The sequence below is a fragment of the Cyanistes caeruleus genome, chromosome 32, assembly GCF_971803275.1.
Source record: "Cyanistes caeruleus chromosome 32, bCyaCae1.hap1.1, whole genome shotgun sequence".
In the NCBI taxonomy this organism is placed as follows: Eukaryota; Metazoa; Chordata; class Aves; order Passeriformes; family Paridae; genus Cyanistes; species Cyanistes caeruleus.
The window spans coordinates 989019-1011503 of NC_141733.1; the positions used below are offsets into that span (position 1 = coordinate 989019).

The 22485-nt window shown below is 43.5% G+C and overlaps 2 protein-coding genes and 1 long non-coding RNA gene across 7 annotated transcripts in view; 2 read left to right on the top strand and 1 right to left on the bottom strand.

Moving 5' to 3' along the window:
* The window catches only part of SCN8A (sodium voltage-gated channel alpha subunit 8), a 76392-nt gene extending 61754 nt beyond the window's left edge, over positions 1 to 14638 (top strand). For 3 of the 5 annotated variants that reach the window (XM_086870417.1, XM_086870416.1, XM_086870418.1), the window contains 6 exons: positions 1519 to 1803; positions 2983 to 3036; positions 3307 to 3444; positions 4355 to 4459; positions 5744 to 6014; positions 8209 to 14638. In XM_086870417.1, the coding sequence (XP_086726543.1) occupies positions 1519 to 1803; positions 2983 to 3036; positions 3307 to 3444; positions 4355 to 4459; positions 5744 to 6014; positions 8209 to 9353 (1998 nt within the window). In that variant the 3' untranslated portion in view covers positions 9354 to 14638. The remainder of the gene's footprint in view (positions 1 to 1518; positions 1804 to 2982; positions 3037 to 3306; positions 3445 to 4354; positions 4460 to 5743; positions 6015 to 8208) is intronic. The other 2 variants (XR_015281286.1, XR_015281287.1) reach the window with 2 other exon arrangements.
* Positions 14639 to 15939: 1301 nt separating this feature from the next.
* LOC147647890 (uncharacterized) lies at positions 15940 to 19116 on the top strand. The gene is made up of 2 exons (XR_015281288.1): positions 15940 to 16453; positions 16484 to 19116. It is a non-coding gene; the product is annotated as an uncharacterized LOC147647890 (long non-coding RNA).
* Positions 19117 to 20721: 1605 nt separating this feature from the next.
* Positions 20722 to 22052, bottom strand: TMDD1 (transmembrane and death domain 1). Its single transcript, XM_086870420.1, has one exon. It carries the CDS (start codon positions 22006 to 22008, stop codon positions 20827 to 20829), a length of 1182 nt encoding a protein of 393 aa, XP_086726546.1. The 5' UTR covers positions 22009 to 22052; the 3' UTR covers positions 20722 to 20826.
* Positions 22053 to 22485: the final 433 nt, after the last annotated feature.

Genomic DNA, 22485 nt, shown 5'->3' on the forward strand with positions numbered 1-22485 from the left:
CGAGTGGCCTTGCGTTGTCCTTGGTGTGACCCGGGTGACACAAGTGGCCTTGCGTTGTCCTCGGTGTGACCCGGGTGTCGTTACCCGGTGACACGAGTGGCCTGGTGTTGTCCTCGGTGTGATCTGGGTGTCGTGACCCGGGTGACACGAGTGGCCTTGCGTTGTCCTCGGTGTCACCCGGGTGTCGTTTTGGTGTGACCACGGTGATGCTGGGCTGGGTCCTGACCCCGTTTCCGCAGCCCCTGCTGGGAGCAGGACCGAGCCCGGAGTGAAAACAGCTCGGTTTGGATGTGGGGAACGGCTGGAGGGAGCCACTGACCCAAAAAATCCTCAATTCACCGGAAAAAGGTGATGGGAAAATTCCAAATTCTCATCCGTGAGAGGCTGGGAGATTCAAATCAGAGAAAAGAGTTACTGAAGAACAAAATAAATAAAAAATAAAGTAAATGAACAAAGTAAATGAACAAAATAAATCAACAAAATAAATAAAATAAATAAACCAAATAAATCAACAAAATAAAATAATTAAATAAATAAAGAAATAAATAAATAAAATCAACAAAATAAATTAATTAAATAAATGAAATAAATAAATCAACAAAATAAATCAACAAAATAAATTAAATAAATTAATTAAATAAGGAAATAAATTAAATTAATCAACAAAATAAATTAAATAAATAAATAAAATAAATAAATAAATAAATAAAATCAACAAAATAAACAAACAAAATAAATAAAATAAATGAACAAAATAAATCAACAAAATAAATCCCCAACCACTTGGCCTGTTTTTATTTGGAAAACAGAGCTCTGGAACAGAATTTGAAGGTTGGAATCACTTCTAACTTCTCCATGGAGTAAAATCTGAGGTGTCCTCGGATCATCCGTGAGAGTCTGAGCCCCCCTGTCCCTCTGGGCAATTCAAATCAGATTAAAGAATTACTGAAGAACAAAATAAATCAAAACCAAAATAAATAAATGAAATAAATCAACAAAATAAATAAAATAAATAAATAAATAAATAAAATAAATTAAAAAAATGAACAAAATAAATCAAAAAAATAAATGAACAAAATAAATAAACCAAATAAATAAACAAAATAAATAAATTAAATAAATCAACAAAATAAACAAACAAAACAAATCAACAAAATAAATCAACAAAATATGTAAAATAAATAAATAAACAAAATAAATCAACAAAATAAAAAAAGAAAATAAATAAATAAAATAAATCAACAAAATAAATGAAATAAATCAACAAAATAAATCAACAAAATAAATAATCAAAAAAAAAAAATCAACAAAATAAATCCCCAACCACGTGGCCTGTTTTTATTTGGAAAACAGAGCTCTGGAACGGAATTTGAAGGTTGGACTCACTTCTCCATGGAGTAAAATCCGAGGTGTCGGTGGTCCCCGTCCAGCTGTTCCCCCCAAAACCAGCTGTAGTGATGCTCGCTGTCTCCTCCTCGTGTTTTATACTGAAACTTTTTCCCACCCCTCCCAACACAGGTGGTTGTCAACGCCTTGGTTGGCGCTATCCCTTCCATTATGAATGTCTTGTTGGTCTGCCTTATCTTCTGGCTGATTTTCAGCATTATGGGGGTTAACCTGTTTGCCGGGAAATATCATTACTGCTTTAATGAAACAGCTGAGCATCGCTTTGAGATAGATGTTGTTAACAACAAGACTGACTGCGAAGCTCTGATGCCTCCCAACTCCACGGAGATCCGCTGGAAGAATGTGAAAATTAACTTTGACAACGTTGGGGCGGGATACCTGGCTCTGCTGCAGGTGGTGAGTTTGCTTTGATGTGGAGTTCTTCTCTCTGAAATAACGGTGTTAGTGTTCAGGGACTCACAGAATCCTGGGTGATTAGAGGAAGGTGCTATATTTATATTTATATTTTTATTTTTATTTTTTATATTTATTTTATTTTTATTTTTATTTTTATTTTTATTTTTATTTTTTATATTTATTTTTTATATTTATTTTTATTTTTATTTTTTATATTTATATTTATATTTTTATTTTTTATTTTTTTATTTTTAATATATTATTATATATTTATATATATAATATTTATTATATATATTATATATATTATATATATATTTAATTTTAATTTATATATTTATATTTATATTTATATATATTTATATATATTTTTATATATTTATTTTTTGGTTTATAAATTTATATTTATATTTATATATATTTATATATATTTATTTTTTGGGTTTATATATTTCTATTTCTATTTATATATATTTATATATGTTTTTATATATTTATTTTTGGTTTATAAATTTATATTTATATTTATATATATTTCTATTTCTTTTTTGGGGTTTATATATTAATATTTATATTTATATATATTTATTTTTATTTTTATATATTTATATTTATATATATTTATATATATATTTATTTTTTATTTTATATATTTCTGTTTATATTTTATATATTGGTATATTTATATTTATATATTTATATATATTTATTTTTATTTCATATAATTATATTTTTACATATTAATCCTTATTTATTATTTATTTATTATTTTATTTTTATATATTTATATTTTATGTATTGATATATTTACATTTTTATTTATATTTATATATTTTTTCTTTTTCCTTTTATATTTGCACATTTATTTTTATTATATTTATTTTTATTTTTATTCTTATATTTATTTTTATTATATTCATATTTATTTTTATATTTATTTTTCTATTTTATATGTATTTAAATTTATATTAAAAAATAAAAAAATATTAAATAAAAAATAGATTTATTAAATAAAAAAATTGATTTATTAACTGAAAAAAATACATTTATGAAATGAAAAAACATGAAATGAAAAGAGAAATATTTAAATAATAGTAAAGTTTATTACACAGGACCATCAGGAGTCCCAATTCAGGTTCATTTTCATATTTTGGGTGAATTCTTCCTTTTCTTTGCCAGGCTACATTCAAGGGCTGGATGGACATCATGTACGCAGCTGTTGATTCCAGAAAGGTACAAAAAAACCCCAAAAACTCCCCTCCCTTTAATTCCATCCCCTCTTTTGCTTTGCTAAAAATCAAAATTAAAACTTGCAGAAGCCTTTTTTTTTTTCAATATATAATATTCACAAATATTATTTACAAATAAAAATAAAAATATTCTGATTTTTGCATCTTTTTTGCTCCAACATCTTCGAATTTACAAACACAACCGATCTCATTTTGCCTGCATTTTTTTGCCTCCAAAATGTCATTTTTTTTGCTGTTTTTATCTCCATTTCAGCAAGAAGAACAACCCAAATACGAGGACAACATTTACATGTACATTTACTTCGTCATCTTCATCATCTTCGGTTCCTTTTTCACCCTCAACTTGTTCATCGGCGTCATCATCGACAACTTCAATCAACAAAAGAAAAAGATAAGTGATTTTTGTTTGCTTTTTATTCCAGGACCAGGCTGGTGGTGGTTTTATCTGCAAAATAAAAATCATTTTGGGGCATAAAACTGATTTTTTTGGGGCTTTTTGGAGCCTCCCAGGGGTGGCTGAGCACAACGGGGAGCACAAAATGCAGCTCAAAGTGGATGAAAAATTTTTTCTGGGTTATATTTTGGGGCATTTTGGGGTTTTTTTACATCTTTCCTAAAATAAAAAGCCCAAAATGTAGCTCAAGGTAAATTAAATATTTCCCCTGGCTTATATTTTGGGGCATTTTGGGGTTTTTTTAATGCCTTTCCTACAAAAAAAAAACCCCAAAATGTTGCTCAAACATTTCCCCTGGGCTTCATTTTGGGGCATTTTGGGGTTTTTTTACATCTTTCCTAAAATAAAAAGCCCAAAATGTATCTCAAGGTAAATTAAATATTTCCCCTGGGTTATATTTTGGGGCATTTTGGGTTTTTTTTTTTTTTTTTTACACCTTTTCCTTTAAATTTTATTATTATTATTATTGTTATTATAAATTTAATTTTCTTTAAAAGTTTTAAAGAAAAAAAAAAAAATTCAAATTTTAATTTTAAAATTTTCAAAGAAAAAAAATTAAATTTCCATTTTAATATTTTAAAAGGAAAAAAAAATATTAAAATTTCAATTTTCAAATTTTAAAAGGGAAAAAAAATATTAAAATTTTAATTTTCAAATTTTGAAATAAAAAAAATTAAAATTTAATTTTAAAATTTTAAAATGAATGTAATTTTTAAAGGGAGATCAGTGCACTCTGGGGGATTAATGTGAATTATTTCTGTCTGAAATAACATTTACCCAGCTGGGCTTTACTCCTTTCCCTTCTGGATGAGCTGATTGTAACCAAATTTTTTATTTTCTCCTTTACTTTGGAGGTCAAGACATTTTCATGACAGAAGAACAAAAGAAATACTACAATGCCATGAAAAAACTGGGCTCCAAGAAGCCTCAAAAACCCATTCCAAGACCTCTGGTGAGTGCAGGGAGGAGATGTGGAGCGGATTTAAATGGAATTTTTGTCACCAGGAGCGTTCCCTTTCTCCTGGCTGAAATTATTCCAATAATTCCAACAATTATTCCAATAATTCCAACAATTATTCCAATAATTCCAACTATTACTCCAGTTATTCCAACAATTATTCCAATTATTCCAACAATTATTCCAATTATTCCAACAATTATTCCAGTAATTCCAACACTTATTCCAATTATTCCAACACTTATTCCAATAATTATTCCAATTATTCCAACACTTATTCCAATAATTCCAACAATTCCAGTAATTCCAAGATATAAATATAAATACAAATACAAATACAAATACAAATACAAATACAAATATAAATATAAATATAAATATAAATATAAATATAAATATAAATATAAATATAACACTCCTATTAGTAGGGCTGTAGTATCATGGTGAGGTAAAAATAATGGCAATAAATATAAATATAAATATAAATATAAATATAAATATAAATATAAATATAAATATAAATACAAATATAAATATAAACATAAACATAAACATAAACATAAATATATATATATATAAATATAAATAAATATAACCCTACTGCTAGTAGGGCTGTAGTGGCATGGTGGGGTACAAATAATGGCTATAAATATAAATATAAATATAAATATAAATATAAATATAAATATAAATATAAATAAGTATAAATATAAATATAATCCTCCTGCTAGTAGGGCTGTAGTAGCATGGTGGGGTACAAATAATGGCAATAAATATAAATATAAAATATAAATATAAATATCAATATCAATATCAATATCAATATCAATATAAATATAAACATAAATATCAATATCAATATCAATATAAATATAAACATAAATATAAATATAAATATCAATATAAATATAAACATAAATATAAATATAAATATAAATATAAATATAAATATAAATATAAATATAAATATAAATATAAATATAAATATAAAATATAAATAGAAACATAAACATAAATATAAATATAAAATATAAATATAAAATATAAATATAAATATAAATATAAATATAAATATAAATATAAATATAAATATAAATATAAAATATAAATAGAAACATAAACATAAATATAAATATAAAATATAAATATAAATATAAATATAAATATAAATATAAATATAAATATAAATATAAATATAAATATAAATATATATAAATATAAATATAAATAAATATCAATATCTCCCAACCCCGCTCCTCCTCTCTCCCCGTGCCGCAGAACCGCATCCAGGGCGCCGTCTTCGACTTCGTCACGCAGCAAGCCTTCGACATCGTCATCATGATGCTCATCTGCCTCAACATGGTGACCATGATGGTGGAGACGGACACGCAGAGCAAGCAGATGGAGGACATCCTCTACTGGATCAACTTCGTCTTCGTCATCTTCTTCACCTGCGAGTGCGTGCTCAAGATGTTCGCCCTGCGCCACTACTACTTCACCATCGGCTGGAACATCTTCGACTTCGTGGTGGTGATTCTGTCCATCGTGGGTGAGTGATGACAGGGATGCTCTTCACCTCTTGAAGGTTTCTCCTTGAGCCCTGGGAGGAGATGGTGGTGGAATTTGTCTGCCCCTGGTGTCTCTCCCCTCTGTTCTTGACCTTCCTTTCCAGCTGTGTGGAGTAAAAAGCTTGGAATTTGCTTTCTCTGTGTTTAAAACTGAACTTTCACTCGCCTCACCAGGATGTTTTAGCTCTCAGGAGCCTCTGGAAAAGCTTCCTGCCACAGCACAGGATTTGCCATCTCTGACTGGGGTTTGTTTGAGTGTTAAATCCGCGTTTCCTCCAGCAGGTTTTGAGGATTTTAGCGTCTGATCCGCAAAATAAACCTCACAAAGGGGTGGGAGTGAGGCACCACTCAAACCACCAGCCCTCAGACCATCCCACAGCCTAAAACTCAGCCCCAGATTTGAAATCGGGTTTATCTCTCACTTTTAGCGCCTTCAGGGCTGAGTCTGGGGCCTGGCTGCCGTGGCAGGGGGTTCCATCATCGTTGTCCAGGAGGGATGGATCCTTCTCTGGCTCAACCTCTTCCCTCTCCCTTGAGTTAGGACCTTGAATCACAGAATCCTGGAATGTCCTGAGCTGGAAGGGATCATCCAGTGCAGCTGCAGCTCCTGCACAGACCCCACAACAATCCCTGGAGCGCTGTCCCAGCACCCCTGGAGCTCTGGAGAACCTTTTCCTGCTCTCCTGGAGCTCTGGAGAACCTTTTCCTGCTCTCCTGGAGCTCTGGAGAACCTTTTCCTGCTCTCCTGGAGCTCTGGAGAACCTTTTCCTGCTCTCCAGGAACACTTTTCCACAGCTCCAGCTGTTCCCTCAGCCCATCCCTGGGCATCCCTGAAGTTCTGGAGAACCTTTTCCTGCTCTCCCAGCCTGATACAGCTCCAGCCTGGCCCTGGGCACCCCAGGAGCTCTGGAGAACCTTTTCCTGCTCTTCTGGAGCTCTGGGAGAACCTTTTCCTGCTCTCCTGGAGCTCTGGGAGAACCTTTTCCTGCTCTCCTGGAGCTCTGGAGAACCTTTTCCTGCTCTCCTGGAGCTCTGGAGAACCTTTTCCTGCTCTCCTGGAGCTCTGGGAGAACCTTTTCCTGCTCTCCTGGAGCTCTGGAGAACCTTTTCCTGCTCTCCAGGAGCTCTGGAGAACCTTTTCCTGCTCTCCTGGAGCTCTGGAGAACCTTTTCCTGCTCTCCTGGAGTTCTGGAGAACCTTTTCCTGCTCTCCAGGAGCTCTGGAGAACCTTTTCCTGCTCTCCTGGAGCTCTGGAGAACCTTTTCCTGCTCTCCTGGAGCTCTGGAGAACCTTTTCCTGCTCTCCTGGAACACTTTTCCACAGCTCCAGCTGTTCCCTCAGCCTGGCCCTGGGCATCCCTGAAGTTCTGGAGAACCTTTTCCTGCTCTCCCAGCCTGATACAGCTCCAGCCTGGCCCTGGGCACCCCAGGAGCTCTGGAGAACCTTTTCCTGCTCTCCAGGAGCTCTGGAGAACCTTTTCCTGCTCTCCTGGAGCTCTGGGAGAACCTTTTCCTGCTCTCCTGGAACTCTGGAGAACCTTTTCCTGCTCTCCTGGAGCTCTGGAGAACCTTTTCCTGCTCTCCTGGGGCTCTGGAGAACCTTTTCCTGCTCTCCTGGAGCTCTGGAGAACCTTTTCCTGCTCTCCTGGGGCTCTGGAGAACCTTTCCTGCTTTCCTGGAGCTCTGGAGAACCTTTTCCTGCTCTCCTGGAGCTCTGGAGAACCTTTTCCTGCTCTCCAGGAACAGTTTTCCACAGCTCCAGCTGTTCCCTCAGCCTGGCCCTGGGCATCCCTGAAGTTCTGGAGAACCTTTTCCTGCTCTCCCAGCCTGATACAGCTCCAGCCTGGCCCTGGGCACCCCAGGAGCTCTGGAGAACCTTTTCCTGCTCTTCTGGAGCTCTGGAGAACCTTTTCCTGCTCTCCTGGAGCTCTGGGAGAACCTTTTCCTGCTCTCCCAGCCCTGCCCCAGCTCCAGCTGTTCCCTCAGCCCGGCCCTGGCCACAGGGAGCAGAGGTTGGAGCTTCTCCTCCACTTGAGGAGGATTTACCTGCCTGAAGGTGCCACCCTAACCCAGACCCCCCCCAAAACCCCACCACGCTGTCCCACCCATCTCCGAGCCCAGAGGGAGCGGCAGCCCGTGCCTCCCCACCCTCACACTGGTTTCCTCTGTCCTTCAGGGATGTTCCTGGCTGAGATCATCGAGAAGTACTTCGTGTCCCCCACCCTGTTCCGAGTCATCCGCCTGGCTCGCATCGGCCGCATCCTGCGCCTGATCAAGGGAGCCAAGGGCATCCGCACGCTGCTTTTTGCCTTAATGATGTCCCTGCCCGCCTTGTTCAACATCGGCCTCCTGCTCTTCCTGGTCATGTTCATCTTCTCCATCTTCGGCATGTCCAACTTCGCCTACGTCAAGCACGAGGCCGGCATCGACGACATGTTCAACTTCGAGACCTTCGGCAACAGCATGATCTGCTTGTTCCAGATCACCACCTCGGCGGGCTGGGACGGGCTCCTGCTGCCCATCCTCAACCGCCCGCCCGACTGCGACCTGGACAAGGAGCACCCGGGCAGCGGCTTCAAGGGGGACTGCGGGAACCCCTCGGTGGGGATATTCTTCTTCGTCAGTTACATCATCATCTCCTTCCTCATCGTGGTCAACATGTACATCGCCATCATCCTGGAGAACTTCAGCGTGGCCACGGAGGAGAGCGCCGACCCGCTCAGCGAGGACGACTTCGAGACGTTCTACGAGATCTGGGAGAAGTTCGACCCCGACGCCACGCAGTTCATCGAGTACAGCAAGCTGGCGGATTTCGCCGACGCCCTGGAGCACCCGCTGCGCGTCCCCAAGCCCAACACCATCGAACTGATCGCCATGGACCTGCCGATGGTGAGCGGGGACAGGATCCACTGCTTGGACATCCTGTTTGCCTTCACCAAACGCGTGCTGGGGGACAGCGGGGAGCTGGATATCCTGAGGCAGCAGATGGAGGAGAGGTTCGTGGCTTCCAACCCTTCCAAAGTGTCTTACGAGCCCATCACCACCACGCTGCGGCGCAAGCAGGAGGAGGTGTCGGCCGTGGTGATCCAGAGGGCCTACAGGGCTCGTTTGGCGCGACGAGGATTCATCAGCCGCAGACCCGCCGCCCCCAAACTGGAAAACGGGGGAGCAAACAGGGAGAAAAAGGAAGGAACCCCGTCCACGGCGTCGCTGCCCTCCTACGACAGCGTCACCAAACCCGAGAAGGAGAAACAGCAGCGGGCGGAGGAGGGGAGGAGAGAAAAGGCAAAGAGACAAAAAGACAGGGAACACAAGTGTTGAGACACACAAAAAAAAAATAAAAATACACACACACACACACACACACACACAGGGGGAGAGAGGAGAGAGGAAAAAAAAAAAAATAGATTAAAAAAGGGAAAAAAAAAAAAAATTTTAAAAAAATTAATTTAAAAAAAAAAAAAATAGTAGAATTGTATGAATTAAAGTATTTGCAAGCGAAAAAAGAAAAAAGACAAAAAAATTGTTTACAAACTTCTTGAAATATATCAATACAGAAGAGCTGTGGAGACACTTACCTGAAGATCTTATACCAAACATAGTCTGCTTACCGTGTGACAGCGTTGCATCTAAAAGCAGTGACCTACCACCTGTTTAAAGGACCCTGTAAACAAACATTTAAACACGAAAAAAAAAATAACAAAAAAAAAAAAAAGGGAAAAAAAAAACCCACAAAAAAAAAAAAAAAAAAAGGATTTTCTATTGTTTGGGCAGGTGGATACTGCATGTTCCACATCAGTCAATGCAACTTAGGACAAACAAGCGAAATAAATCACACACAAAAACACAAACACACACAGAGAAAAACAAAACCTGCTGCTGGGATTCATGTATTTTCCAAAGCAGCCCCAAATGGATTTATTATTTTTGGGTTTTTTGGGTTTTTTTTTTTTTTTTCCCATTTTGTCGGTTATTCTCGGGAGAAAACCCAGAAAGTCGCGGCGTTAATGGGGTTTGTTCGTGCGGAATTAGATTTGGATTTAGTTAAGCAGCAAAAAAAAAAAGGAAAAAAATTGAAAAAAAATGGAAAAAAAATCGAAAAAAAAAATTTGAAAAAGAGTTAAAACAAGTAGAACAAAAAAAAAAAAAGATGAAAAATGAAACAAATCAAGCATTAACCCCACTTAATCCTCATGGTTTATTTGAGATTTTATTATTATTATTATTTATTATTTACATTTTGGTTTCTCCATGGGTTTGGTTTGGGAGCCTGGAGCCACCCCACAACCCCCCCCCCCCAAAAAAAACAACTCCAAATGTTGTTTGGAAAGCGATTTCTGCATGAAAAATGAAAAGGCACGAGCAGGGACCATGCATGAGGAACCACGAGCAGGAGACACCTGCGCTCACCTGTCCACACAGGTGTGTCAAGCCATAAAAAAAAAACAAACCACGAAAAAAAAACCCCAGCTTTTTATTTACCCTGCGCTGGATTTGGAGAGAAAACTCAGTGATGCTCCTGCCCGCCAGCGGTTTCAGGATATTCCGTGGATGGGTTGGTAAAAGGGGGGAAAAATACACAAAAATAGGTCAAAATAGCCCAAAAATAGCCCAAAAATAGCCCAAAATACCCCAAGAATAGCCCAAAATAGCCAAAAATAGCCCAAAATAGCCCAAGAATAGCCCAAAATAGCCAAAAATAGCCCAAAATAGCCCAAGAATAGCCCAAAATAGCCAAAAATAGCCCAAAATACCCCAAGAATAGCCCAAAATAGCCAAAAATAGCCCAAAATACCCCAAGAATAGCCCAAAATAGCCAAAATACCCCAAGAATAGCCCAAAATAGCCAAAAATAGCCCAAAATACCCCAAGAATAGCCCAAAATAGCCCAAAATACCCCAAGAATAGCCCAAAATAGCCCAAAATACCCCAAGAATAGCCCAAAATAGCCAAAAATAGCCCCAAAAATAGCCCAAAACTCACAAAAATACTCCAGAACAACTCATAAAATACCTGAAAATACTCCAAAACAACCCAAAATACCCCAGAATGCCTAAAATACCCCAAAACATCCCAAAATACCCCAAAACATCCCAAAATACCCCACAACACCCCAGAACACCCCAAAATACCCCCAAAATACTCCCAAAATACACCAAAATACCCCAAAGTCCTCCCCAAAATACCCCAAAACACATCAAAATACCCCAAAATACCCAAAACCACCCCAAAATCCTCTCCAAAATACCCCAGAATACCCCAAAATATCCCAAAAATATACCCCAAAATGGCCAAAAATACCCCAAAAATATACCCCAGAATACCCCAAAGTAGCCCAAAAAATAGCCCGAAATAGCCCAAAACACCCCAAAATACCCCAAAATACCCCAAAACAGCCCAAAATACCCCCAAAAATACCCCAAAACAGCCCAAAAAATACCCCAAAATGCCCCAAAAATACCCCAAAATTGCCCAAAATACCCCAAAACACTCCAAAATACCCCAAAATACCCCAAAATACCCTGAAATCCTCCCCAAAATACCCCAAAACACCCCCAAAAAATACCCAAAAGTACCCCAAAACAGCCAAAAAAAATACCCCAAAACACCCAAAAATACTCCAAAAGTACCCAAAATACCCCAAAACACCCCAAAATCCACCCCCAAAAAAAAACCAACTTCCCCCAGCAGAACCCACCAAGGAAATGAATGAATTATTCATTTAAATCTTTATTAATTTAAATCTTTATTTAAATAACTTTTTATTTTCCATACAGCCATGAGGGTTTTTTTTTTTTTTACTTTTTTTATTATTATTTTATTTTTATTTTTATTTCTTTTTTTGCACGCTATTATTTCTATTCTATTTATTTCTATTTCGCACACTTAAAACGAGAACAAAATTTCAAAATGCTGCTCTGGACTTCACCAAAATGGGATAAATTTGGGAATGTTTTTTATTTTAAACCGTGTAAATCCAAAACTTAGGGCTTCAAGAAGCCAGCAAGGCCAGTTGTATCCTGCAATATTTAATATTAATTAATATTAATATTAATAATTGATCGTTAATATTAATTCTCCTTCCGCCTCCATCCTGCAGCGCTGACACTTCTGATTTTTTTTTTGGGAGAGATAAATGGTGAAAAAAAAGTTGATTAAAAATGTTAAAATTCCCTCTTCTGGTGGGGATTTGGGGAGTTTTGGGGTGGAGGGAGGGTTTGGGGCTCCCCCCGAGCTTCTCCTGCCCTGGGGGGGAGGCACTGAGGGTTTGGGGGTGACCAGGAGGGGTTTTGGGGTGACCAGGAGGGGTTTGGGGGTGGCCAGGAGGGGTTTTGGGGTGGCCAGGAGGGGTTTTGGGGGTCCTTTCTGTGTTTTCCCCATCCCCAGCTCGGTTTTGGGGGTCCCCTCTGGGTTTTCTCCATCCCCAGCTCAGTTTTGGGGTGACCAGGAGGGGTTTTGGGGGTCCCCTCTGCATTTTCTCCATACCCAGCTCAGTTTTGGGGTGGCCAGGAGGGGTTTTGGGGGTCCTTTCTGTGTTTTCCCCATCCTCAGCTCTATTTGGGGGTGACCAGGAGGGGTTTTGGGGGTCCCTTGTGCATTTTCCCCATCCTCAGCTCAGTTTTGGGGGTCCCCTCTGCATTTTCTCCATCCCCAGCTCAGTTTTGGGGGTCCCCTCTGGGTTTTATCCATCCTCAGCTCAGTTTTGGGGTGACCAGGAGGGGTTTTGTGGTGACCAGGAGGGGTTTTGGGGGTCCCCTCTGCATTTTCTCCATACCCAGCTCAGTTTTGGGGTGGCCAGGAGGAGTTTTGGGGTGGCCAGGAGAGGTTTTGGGGGTCCCCTCTGCGTTTTCCCCATCCTCAGCTCAGTTTTGGGGTGACCAGGAGGAGTTTTGGGGGTCCCTTCTGTGTTTTCTCCATCCCCAGCTCGGTTTTGGGGTGTGACCAGGAGGGGTTTTGGGGTCCCCTCTGTGTTTTCCCCATCTCCAGCTCAGTTTTGGGGTCACCAGGAGGAGTTTTGGGGGTCCTTTCTGTGTTTTCCCCATCCTCAGCTCTATTTGGGTGTGATCAGGAGGGGTTTTGGGGTCCCCTCTGCATTTTCTCCATACCCAGCTCAGTTTTGGGGTGGCCAGGAGGAGTTTTGGGGTCCCCTCTGCATTTTCCCCATCCCCAGCTCAGTTTTGGGGTTACCAGGAGAGGTTTTGGGGTGGCCAGGAGGGGTTTTGGGGGTCCCTTGTGCATTTTCCCCATCCTCAGCTCTATTTGGGGGTGACCAGGAGGGGTTTTGGGGGTCCCCTCTGCATTTTCCCCATCCCCAGCTCGGTTTTGGGGGTCCCTTTTGGGTTTTCCCCATCCCCAGCTCAGTTTTGGGGTTACCAGGAGAGGTTTTGGGGTGACCAGGAGGGGTTTTGGGGGTCCCTTGTGCATTTTCCCCATCCCCAGATCAGTTTTGGGGTGACCAGGAGGGGTTTTGGGGGTCCCTTGTGTGTTTTCCGCATCCCCAGCTCAGTTTTGGGGTGACCAGGAGAGGTTTTGGGGGTCCCCTCTGCATTTTCTCCATCCCCAGCTCGGTTTTGGGGGTCCCTTTTGGGTTTTCCCCATCCCCAGCTCAGTTTTGGGGTGACCAGGAGAGGTTTTGGGGTTACCAGGAGGAGTTTTGGGGGTCCCCTCTGCGTTTTCCCCATCCCCAGCTCAGTTTTGGGGCTCAATTTTGGGGTTAAACCCCACTCGGGTTTTGGGGGGAACCCAAGGGGGTGCAGCCCCCTCCAAAGCGGGGGGTACCCAAACCAAGGGGGCACAAAACCAAATAAAACAACCCCAAAAAAACTCAAAATTTCAGTTTTTTATCATCCCATAAAAGCCAGAAAAAAACCCAGAATCACCTGAAATCAAACAAACCCCGACCTCGGGGCGCATCTCCTGTCCTGCCCCCCTTTTTCCTCATAAGATGAATAAAATAAATCAAAATAACAACAAAGAAACACAAAAAAAAAATATAAAAAATTAAAAAAAAAAAATAATTTAATTCTACATACATATGTATATACACAAAAAAAAAAAAAAATGGAAAAAAATTTAAAAAAAAAATAGCAAAGCGTGGTTGAACTTTTTAAGAGAATATTATAAATACTGTAATATATCATTTTATTTTATTGGCATGCTTTTTTTTTTTGTAAATACGAAAGAACTACAAAAAAAAAAAAAAAAAAATTATAGAATGGCTTCTGGCTTATGCCATTGTCCATGGTTATTTTTATTTTTTTAAGATTTTTTCTGTTCTCCTTAGATTTTAGATAGCCAGGAAATATTCCCCAAAGCAAAAAAAAAAAATAAAATAAAATATAAAATATAAAATACAACAACAAAAAAAATTCCAAATTAAAAATCCCTCCAATAAACTAGATTTTAACAAAAAAAGCTTTATTTGCAGCAGCAAAAGTGTCGATTTTTTGGGTTCCAATGTGCAATAAATCGACAACTTCTATGCAAGATTTGGCTGAATTTCGTAATTTTTCTTAGGCTGAGTCTCGTAGGTGACGCGTTGACGTTTTGTGCTGGCAAAACTCAAAAAAACTTGGAAATAAAACCAAAAAAAAAGTCCCTTCAAACTCTGGAAATAAATGATTTATTTTGGATTTTTTGAGTTTGAGAGGCAGGAAGGGGAGGGAGGAGGTTTGGAGGTTTTGTTCTATGAAAATTAAAAGTTTTGGGGTGTTTTTTTGGGTTTTTTTTTAATTTTTTGGGGTTTTTTTTGGGTTTTTTTCCCCCAGGGTAGGTTTTTCTCTGATGGGGAAATTTTGGGTGAAAATCTCGGGGGGTTTTGGTGTCTCACCCAAATTTCACCTTTTGGGGTTTGGGGAGCAGAATTTGGGGTTAGGAAAGGCAAAATTCAAATCCATTTCCCTCCAAAATTCTCCTTTTTTGGGTTAATTTTGTCATTTTTTGGGTTCATCCAAAAGCCTGGAGGGGAGGGCGGTAACGAAATTCCATCCTGAGATGATTTATTCGCTTTTCTCTGGTTAAAATCCAGCTGGGGAAAAAGTAAATTTAAAAAGGAAATGGTAAATAATGAAGAAAAAATGGAAAAATAGGGGAAAATGGGGAAAAAACGGGAAAAAAATGGGGAAAATGGGAAAAAAATGGAAAGAAAATGGGAAAAAATTGAAGGAAAATGGAAAAAATGGGAAAAAATGGAAAGAAAAAATTTTAAAAAATGGGAAAAAAATGGAAAGAAAAATGGAAAAAAATGGGGAAAATGGGAAAAAATGGAAAGAAAATGGGAAAAAATGGGGAAAAAATGGGAAAAAAATGGAAAGAAAATGGAAAAAAAATGGGAAAAAATGGGGAAAGAATGGGAAAAAATGGAAAGAAAATGGAAAAAAATGGGAAAAATTGGAAAGAAAAAATTTTTAAAAATGGGGAAAAAAATGGAAAGAAAATGGAAAAAAATGGGGAAAATGGGAAAAAATGGAAGGAAAATGGGAAAAAATGGGAAAAAAATGGAAAGAAAATGGGAAAAAATGGGGAAAAATGGGAGAAAATGGGGAAAAAATGGGAAAAAATGGAAAAAAATGGAAAAAAATGGGAAAAAATGGGGAAAAATGGGAAAAAATGGGGAAAAATGGGAAAAGATGGAAAAAAATGGAAAAAAATGGGAAAAAATGGGGAAAAATGGGAAAAAATGGGAAAAAATGGGAAAAGAATGGGAAAAAATGGGGAAAAAATGGGAAAAAATGGAAAGAAAATGGAAAAAAAATGGGAAAAATGGGGAAAAAATGGGAAAAAATATAAAAAAAAGGAAAGGAAAGGAAAGGAAAGGAAAGGAAAGGAAAGGAAAGGAAAGGAAAGGAAAGGAAAGGAAAGGAAAGGAAAGGAAAGGAAAGGAAAGGAAAGGAAAGGAAAGGAAAGGAAAGGAAAGGAAAGGAAAGGAAAGGAAAGGAAAGGAAAGGAAAGGAAAGGAAAGGAAAGGAAAGGAAAGGAAAGGAAAGGAAAGGAAAGGAAAGGAAAGGAGAAAAGAGGAAGGAAATAAAACACAATATTTGGGGGAAAAAAAATTAATAAATTCAGTTTGAATGATTTTTTTCTGCTGCAAAAATGAAATTTAAAACCAAAAATAAGCCCAATATTTGGATGTTGAGGATTATGGTGTCAGAAGCCTCACGGTTCCTTCCTTACCCAGCGCCATCAGCGATTCCTCCGAGCCGAAAGAAGCAGAAATCCATTTCCTGTGCGCGAGGGGAGGCCGTGAGGTCCTGTCCCGGGTGTTTCTCGCACTCCTCCTCCCCTCGGAGGGTTGTTCCAGGTGTTGGGAGCTGCAGGAGGAGCTCCTGGAGGGGTTTGGGGGGTGCCGGGAGGGGCTCAGGCCCCGGCAGGTGAGGGTCACACACAGGTGAGGGTCACACACAGGTGAGGGTGACACACAGGTGAGGGTGATGCACAGGTGAAGGTCCCAGGTGAGGGTCACAGGTGAGGGTGACACACAGGTGAGGGTCACACACAGGTGAGGGTGACACACAGGTGAGGGTCCCAGGTGAGGGTCCCCAGACAGGTGAGGGTCACACCCAGGTGAGGGTCACACACAGGTGAGGGTCCCAGGTGAGGGTCCCAGGTGAGGGTCCCAGGTGAGGATGCTCCGTGCTGGATCTGCTCTGGCAGAGGAGGACGTTCAGTGATGGCTCAGCCTGAAACTGCTCACCCAATAACCCAATAACCCAATAACCCAATAACCCTATAACCCTATAACCCTCACCCTATAACCCTCACCCTATAACCCAATAACCCTATAACCCAATAACCCTATAACCCAATAACCCTATAACCCAATAACCCAATAACCCAATAACCCCTCACCCTATAACCCTATAACCCTATAACCCAATAACCCCTCACCCTATAACCCTATAACCCTATAACCCTATAACCCTCACCCTATAACCCTATAACCCAATAACCCTATAACCCTCACCCTATAACCCAATAACCCCTCACCCTATAACCCTCACCCAATAACCCCTCACCCTATAACCCAATAACCCTATAACCCTCACCCTATAATCCTATAACCCTATAATCCCTCATCCCATGGTCCCTCATCCCATAGTCCCTCACCTCTCATCCTATAATTCCCCACCCTATAAACCCTTCATCCCACAGCCCCTCACCCTATAACCCTTCATCCTATAGTCACTTATCCTATAACCCCTCACCTTACAGCCCCTCACCCTATAGCCCCTCACCCTATAGCCCCTCACCCTATAGCCCTTCATCCCATAACCCTATAGCTCCTCACCCTATAGCCCCTCACCCCTCACCTGCAGCCCCCCTCCATCATTTTTCCTACAAAGACCCCAAAAAGACCCAAATCCCCCCCGGGGGGGGCTGGGTGCTCCTGCTGCCCCCCGGTGCTGTCAGAGCCCGACCCCAGCCCCACCCTGGGGTCCCACCCTGGGGTCCCACCCTGGGGTCCCACCCTGGGGTCCCATCCTGGGGTCCCACCCTGGGGTCCCACCCCGGGGTCCCATCCTGGGGTCCCATCCTGGGGTCCCACCCTGGGGTCCCACCCTGGGGTCCCATCCGGGGTCCCACCCTGGGGTCCCATCCTGGGGTCCCATCCCGGGGTCCCACCCCGGGGTCCCATGCTGGGGTCCCACCCTGGGGTCCCACCCTGGGGTCCCACCCTGGGGTCCCATCCCGGGGTCCCACCCTGGGGTCTCTGTGCTGACCCCCCAGGCGGCCCCGGCCCCCGGCACCAGACAAAGGCAGCGGGAATTGCTTCTCCTATTTCAGTTCTGCTCATGGAATTCCCTTCCATACCAAACACAACTCTGAGTTCACCCCGGTTTAATTTAACAAATGTGGATTTTACAGCTGAATCAGGAATTGCTTTTCCTATTTAAGTTCTGGTCACTCTGGAATTCTTCCACACCAAACACAAATCTGAGTTCATCCCAATTTATTTAACAAATGTGGATTTTACAGCTGAACCCGGGAATTGCTTTTCTTATTTCAGTTCTGCTCATGGAATTCCCTTTTTTTTAGCAAACACAACTCTGAGTTCACCCCAGTTTAATTTAACAAATGTGGATTTTACAGCTGAACCAGGAATTGTTTTTCCTATTTCAGTTCTGCTCATGGAATTCTCTTCCATACCAAACACAACTCTGAGTTCACCCCAGTTTAATTTAATAAATGTGGATTTTACAGCTGAATCAGGAATTGCTTTTCCTATTTCGGTTCTGCTCTCCCCAGAATTCCCTTTTTTTTAGCAAACACAACTCTGAGTCCACCCCAGTTTATTTAACAAATGTGGATTTTACAGCCAAACCTGGAATTGTTTTTCCTATTTCAGTTCTGCTCATGGAATTCCCTTTTTTTTAGCAAACACAACTCTGAGTTCACCCCGGTTTATTTAACAAATGTGGATTTTACAGCTGAATCAGGAATTGTTTTTCCTATTTCAGTTCTGCTCATGGAATTCTCTTCCATACCGAACACAACTCTGAGTTCAGTTTAATTTAATTAAATCTGAGTTTAGTTTAATTTCGGTTTAATTTAACAAATGTGGATTTTTCTGCTGGGTTAAAGCGACCCCAGAGCTTTGGTTGCACCTCGTGTCACACACACACACACAAACTGGGAGCACTGGTTTAACTGGGCACGGGGATGGAGAATTCCCAGTTCTCCCCACCTGGAAACTCGGATCATTCCCTACCTCACAGGGGTGTTGTGAGGCTTTAATTAGCGCCCTAATGAGGGTGGCGGGCTCTGGGGGGTGAGGAGGGGGTGACAAAAATCTCTGCTGTGCCCGTCCCGCACCCTCGGCCCGGGGGGGCAGGAGCGGTTCTCCCCCCTGACACCCCCGGCTGTTCCCCCCGAGCTGCTTCATCCTCCTCCTCCTCCTCCTCTCCCACCCCCGGTTCCGCTCTCGGTTCTGTTGGACCCGGGGAGAGGAGGAGGAGGATGGAGCCGGCGGAGGAAGGAGGGACGGGCTGGGAGTTCCATGGCTGAACTTTTGAGTTCCTTTGTACTGTACATCTTTTTACTTTGGAATTTGCAATAAAGAGTTATGTCCATCTTGTTTTAACGACTTCTCCTGCCTGCCCTGTGCTTCTGTTCCCTCCTCGCTCCGGGAATTCCGGGGGTGACCGCTCCGAAATTTGGGGGGTCCAACCCCAACCCCTGCCCTGGAGGAGAATCCAGGAATTTTTTGGAGGGTTGGAGAGGGATCCAAGGCTTTGAAACCCCCCCGGGCACAGCCCAAAGCTCATCCCTGCCCTGGAGGAGAATCCAGGAATTTTTTGGAGGGTTGGAGAGGGATCCAAGGCTTTGAAACCCCCCCGGGCACAGCCCAAAGCTCATCCCTGCCCTGGAGGAGAATCCAGGAATTTTTTGGAGGGTTGGAGAGGGATCCAAGGCTTTGAAACCCCCCCGGGCACAGCCCAAAGCTCATCCCTGCCCTGGAGGAGAATCCAGGAATTTTTTGGAGGGTTGGAGAGGGATCCAAGGCTTTGAAACCCCCCCCCGGGCACAGCCCAAAGCTCATCCCTGCCCTGGAGGAGAATCCAGGAATTTCTTTGAGGGTTGGAGAGGGATCCAAGGCTTTGAAACCCCCCCAGGCACAGCCCAAAGCTCATCCCTGCCCTGGAGGAGAATCCAGGAATTTTTTGGAGGGTTGGAGAGGGATCCAAGGCTTTGAAACCCCCCCCGGGCACAGCCCAAAGCTCATCCCGAGCCCTTCCCGGCCAATTCTGGCTCCTGGTTTTGAGTCACATCAACCCCGTTCCTGCAAATCCAGGGAATTTTGGACCCCCCTGGGGTTGTGTGTCCGTCCGACCCCCCCTGCTCGCACAGGAACTGCCGAGTCCCCCCCTGCTGCCACAATTTACATTTTAAAGCTTGGGGAAAAGGCCTCGTTTCACTCCCCCGAGCAAATCCACCATGTCCCGGCTCGGTTTGCCTTCTAAAGTATTTAACACGGGATATATTGGCCCTGTATCCACCAGGAATTCAACGACATTGTCCTCAAGAACAAGAACGAGCCGAGAACGAGCCGAGAACCGAGACAGGAACGAGCCAAGAACGAGCGAAGAACCGAGCCAAGAACGAGCCAAGAACGAGCCAAGAACGAGCCAGGAACGAGCCAGGAACGAGCCAGGAACGAGCCAAGAACCGAGGCAGGAACGAGCCAAGAACGAGCCAAGAGAGAGCCAGGAACGAGCCAAGAACGAGCCAAGAACGAGCCAAGAACGAGCCAAGAACGAGCCAAGAGCGAGCCAAGAACGAGACAAGAACGAGCCAAGAACCGAGCCAAGAACGAGCCAAGAACCGAGCCAAGAACCGAGGCAGGAACGAGCCGAGAACGAGCCAGGAACGAGCCAAGAACGAGCCAAGAGAGAGCCAGGAACGAGCCAAGAACGAGCCAAGAGCGAGCCAAGAACCGAGACAGGAACCGAGACAGGAACGAGCCAGGAACGAGCCAAGAACCGAGCCAAGAACGAGCCGAGAACGAGCCAGGAACGAGCCAAGAACCGAGCCAGGAACGAGCCAAGAACCGAGCCAAGAACCGAGCCAAGAACGAGCCAGGAACGAGCCAAGAACCGAGCCAGGAACGAGCCAAGAACGAGCCAAGAACCGAGCCAGGAACGAGCCAGGAACGAGCCTCCCCTGCCCAGGAGAACACGCTGAGGCCGTGTTTGGATTCCAACCCCTCCACGAGGCTTTACTGAGCTCTGCTTTTCCTCTGGGCATCCCCTGGGCTCCGCTTTTCCTCTCGGCATCCCCCGGGCTCTGCCCTTGCTCAGGCGCTCAGGATCCTCCTCCAGTGGCAGCAATAGACGGCGGTGCCCGTGAGGAGCACGGAGCTCAGGAAGGCTCCGAACACACCCAGAAGCACGGGCCGGAGCCAGCCCAGGAGGCCGCGGCTGTAGCTGGGGGGCGGCTGCCGCTGGAAGAGCATCTCCCCGGGCAGCGGAGCCCTCCTGGCCCTGGGCTCCGGCGGCCGCAGCTGCGCCGAGCTCAGGTGCTGCACGCTCCTCCTGTAGCCCTCCACGTTCCTCCGCAGCTCCAGGCTCCGGGCTTGGTTCAGGTTTTTCCCCAGCTCCCGGGCGATGTCGGAGCGGCCGATGTGGTGCAGGGCACGGACCAGGTGGTCCCAGGTGGTCGCTTCTCCTGCTGTCACCAGCCAGAGCCGCAGCGCTTCCGAGCATCCCCGGGGGCTGCGCCCGAACCAGCGGCGGAGGACGGGGGGGTTCCCCTCGGGGGTGTTCCCCTCGGGGGTGTTCACCTTGGGGGTGTTCCCTTTTGGGGTGTTCCCCTCGGGGGTGTTCCCTTTTGGGGTGTTCCCCTCGGGGGTGTTCCCCTTGGGGGTGTTCCCCTTGGGGGTGTTCTCCTGGAGGTTGTTCTCCTGGAAGTTGTTCTTCTGGAGGTTGTTCATCTCGGGGTTGTTCCCATCGAGGTTGTTCCTCCTGGGGTTGTTCCCCTTGGGGTTGTTCTCCTGGAGGTTGTTCCCCTTGGGGTTGTTCCCCTGGAGGTTGTTCATCTCGAGGTTGTTCCCCTCGAGGTTGTTCCCCCTGGGGTTGTTCCCCCTGGGGTTGTTCCCATCGAGGTTGTTCCCCCTGGGGTTGTTCTCCTGGAGGTTGTTCATCTCGGGTTTGTTCCCACTGGGGTTGTTCCCCTTGGGGTTGTTCCGGTTGTTCTCCTGGAGGTTGTTCCCCCTGGGTTTGTTCCCCTCGAGGTTGTTCCCCCTGGGGTTGTTCCCCCCGAGGTTTTTCTCCTCGGGGACAGCTCCGGGAGGTTCCTCCAGGCTCCCCAGCTCCTCCTCGGGGCTGTTGAGCTCCGCCTGCAGCTGCCGGCACTCGGAGCCGGCCAGCAGCTCTGCGATGCGGCTCATGGTGTGCCGGCCCACGGTGGCAGCCACGGTGTCATCGCCGCGGCCACCCGAGGCCAGCAGGAGCAGGAGCAGGAGCAGGAGCGGCCTCATGGCTGGGCAGCAGCGGGGATCCGGCGTTCTGGGTGTCCCAGGAGCGGCCCTGACCTCACAGAGCCCCGCGGGTTCCATCCGCAGCCCCGGCGGATGCTGAATGCAAAGAGGAGGGAACAGAGCCTGGCTGAGTCACGGGATTCTCATTTTTGCGCTCTGAATCCTCTCAAATCTCATTTCCGACAAAACAGGAGAGAGAACCCAAACAGCCCCTGGAGAAGGACAAGAATCTCTGCACTCAAGGGCTGATGTTCCAATTAATTAATGATGGTGATGAGCTGCTTTAATGAGCAGCGAGAGTTTCACCCCCAAGGCGTCTATGAAAGAAAATCCAGAATAACAAACTTTGCTGTGCTGTTTAACACCCAGGAGAGTTTGTGTCGTTCTTCTCGCCGTTCCCAACAGAGCCACAAGCCCCCAACTTGCCCCCCAAGCGTTCCAATGTGGCCACGGGCACAAACGCGTCCCAAACCAGCC

Bases quoted from the DNA above. Each gene is read 5' to 3' on its own strand.
- TMDD1 (XM_086870420.1), bottom strand. From the start codon at position 22,008: ATGAGGCCGCTCCTGCTCCTGCTCCTGCTCCTGCTGGCCTCGGGTGGC.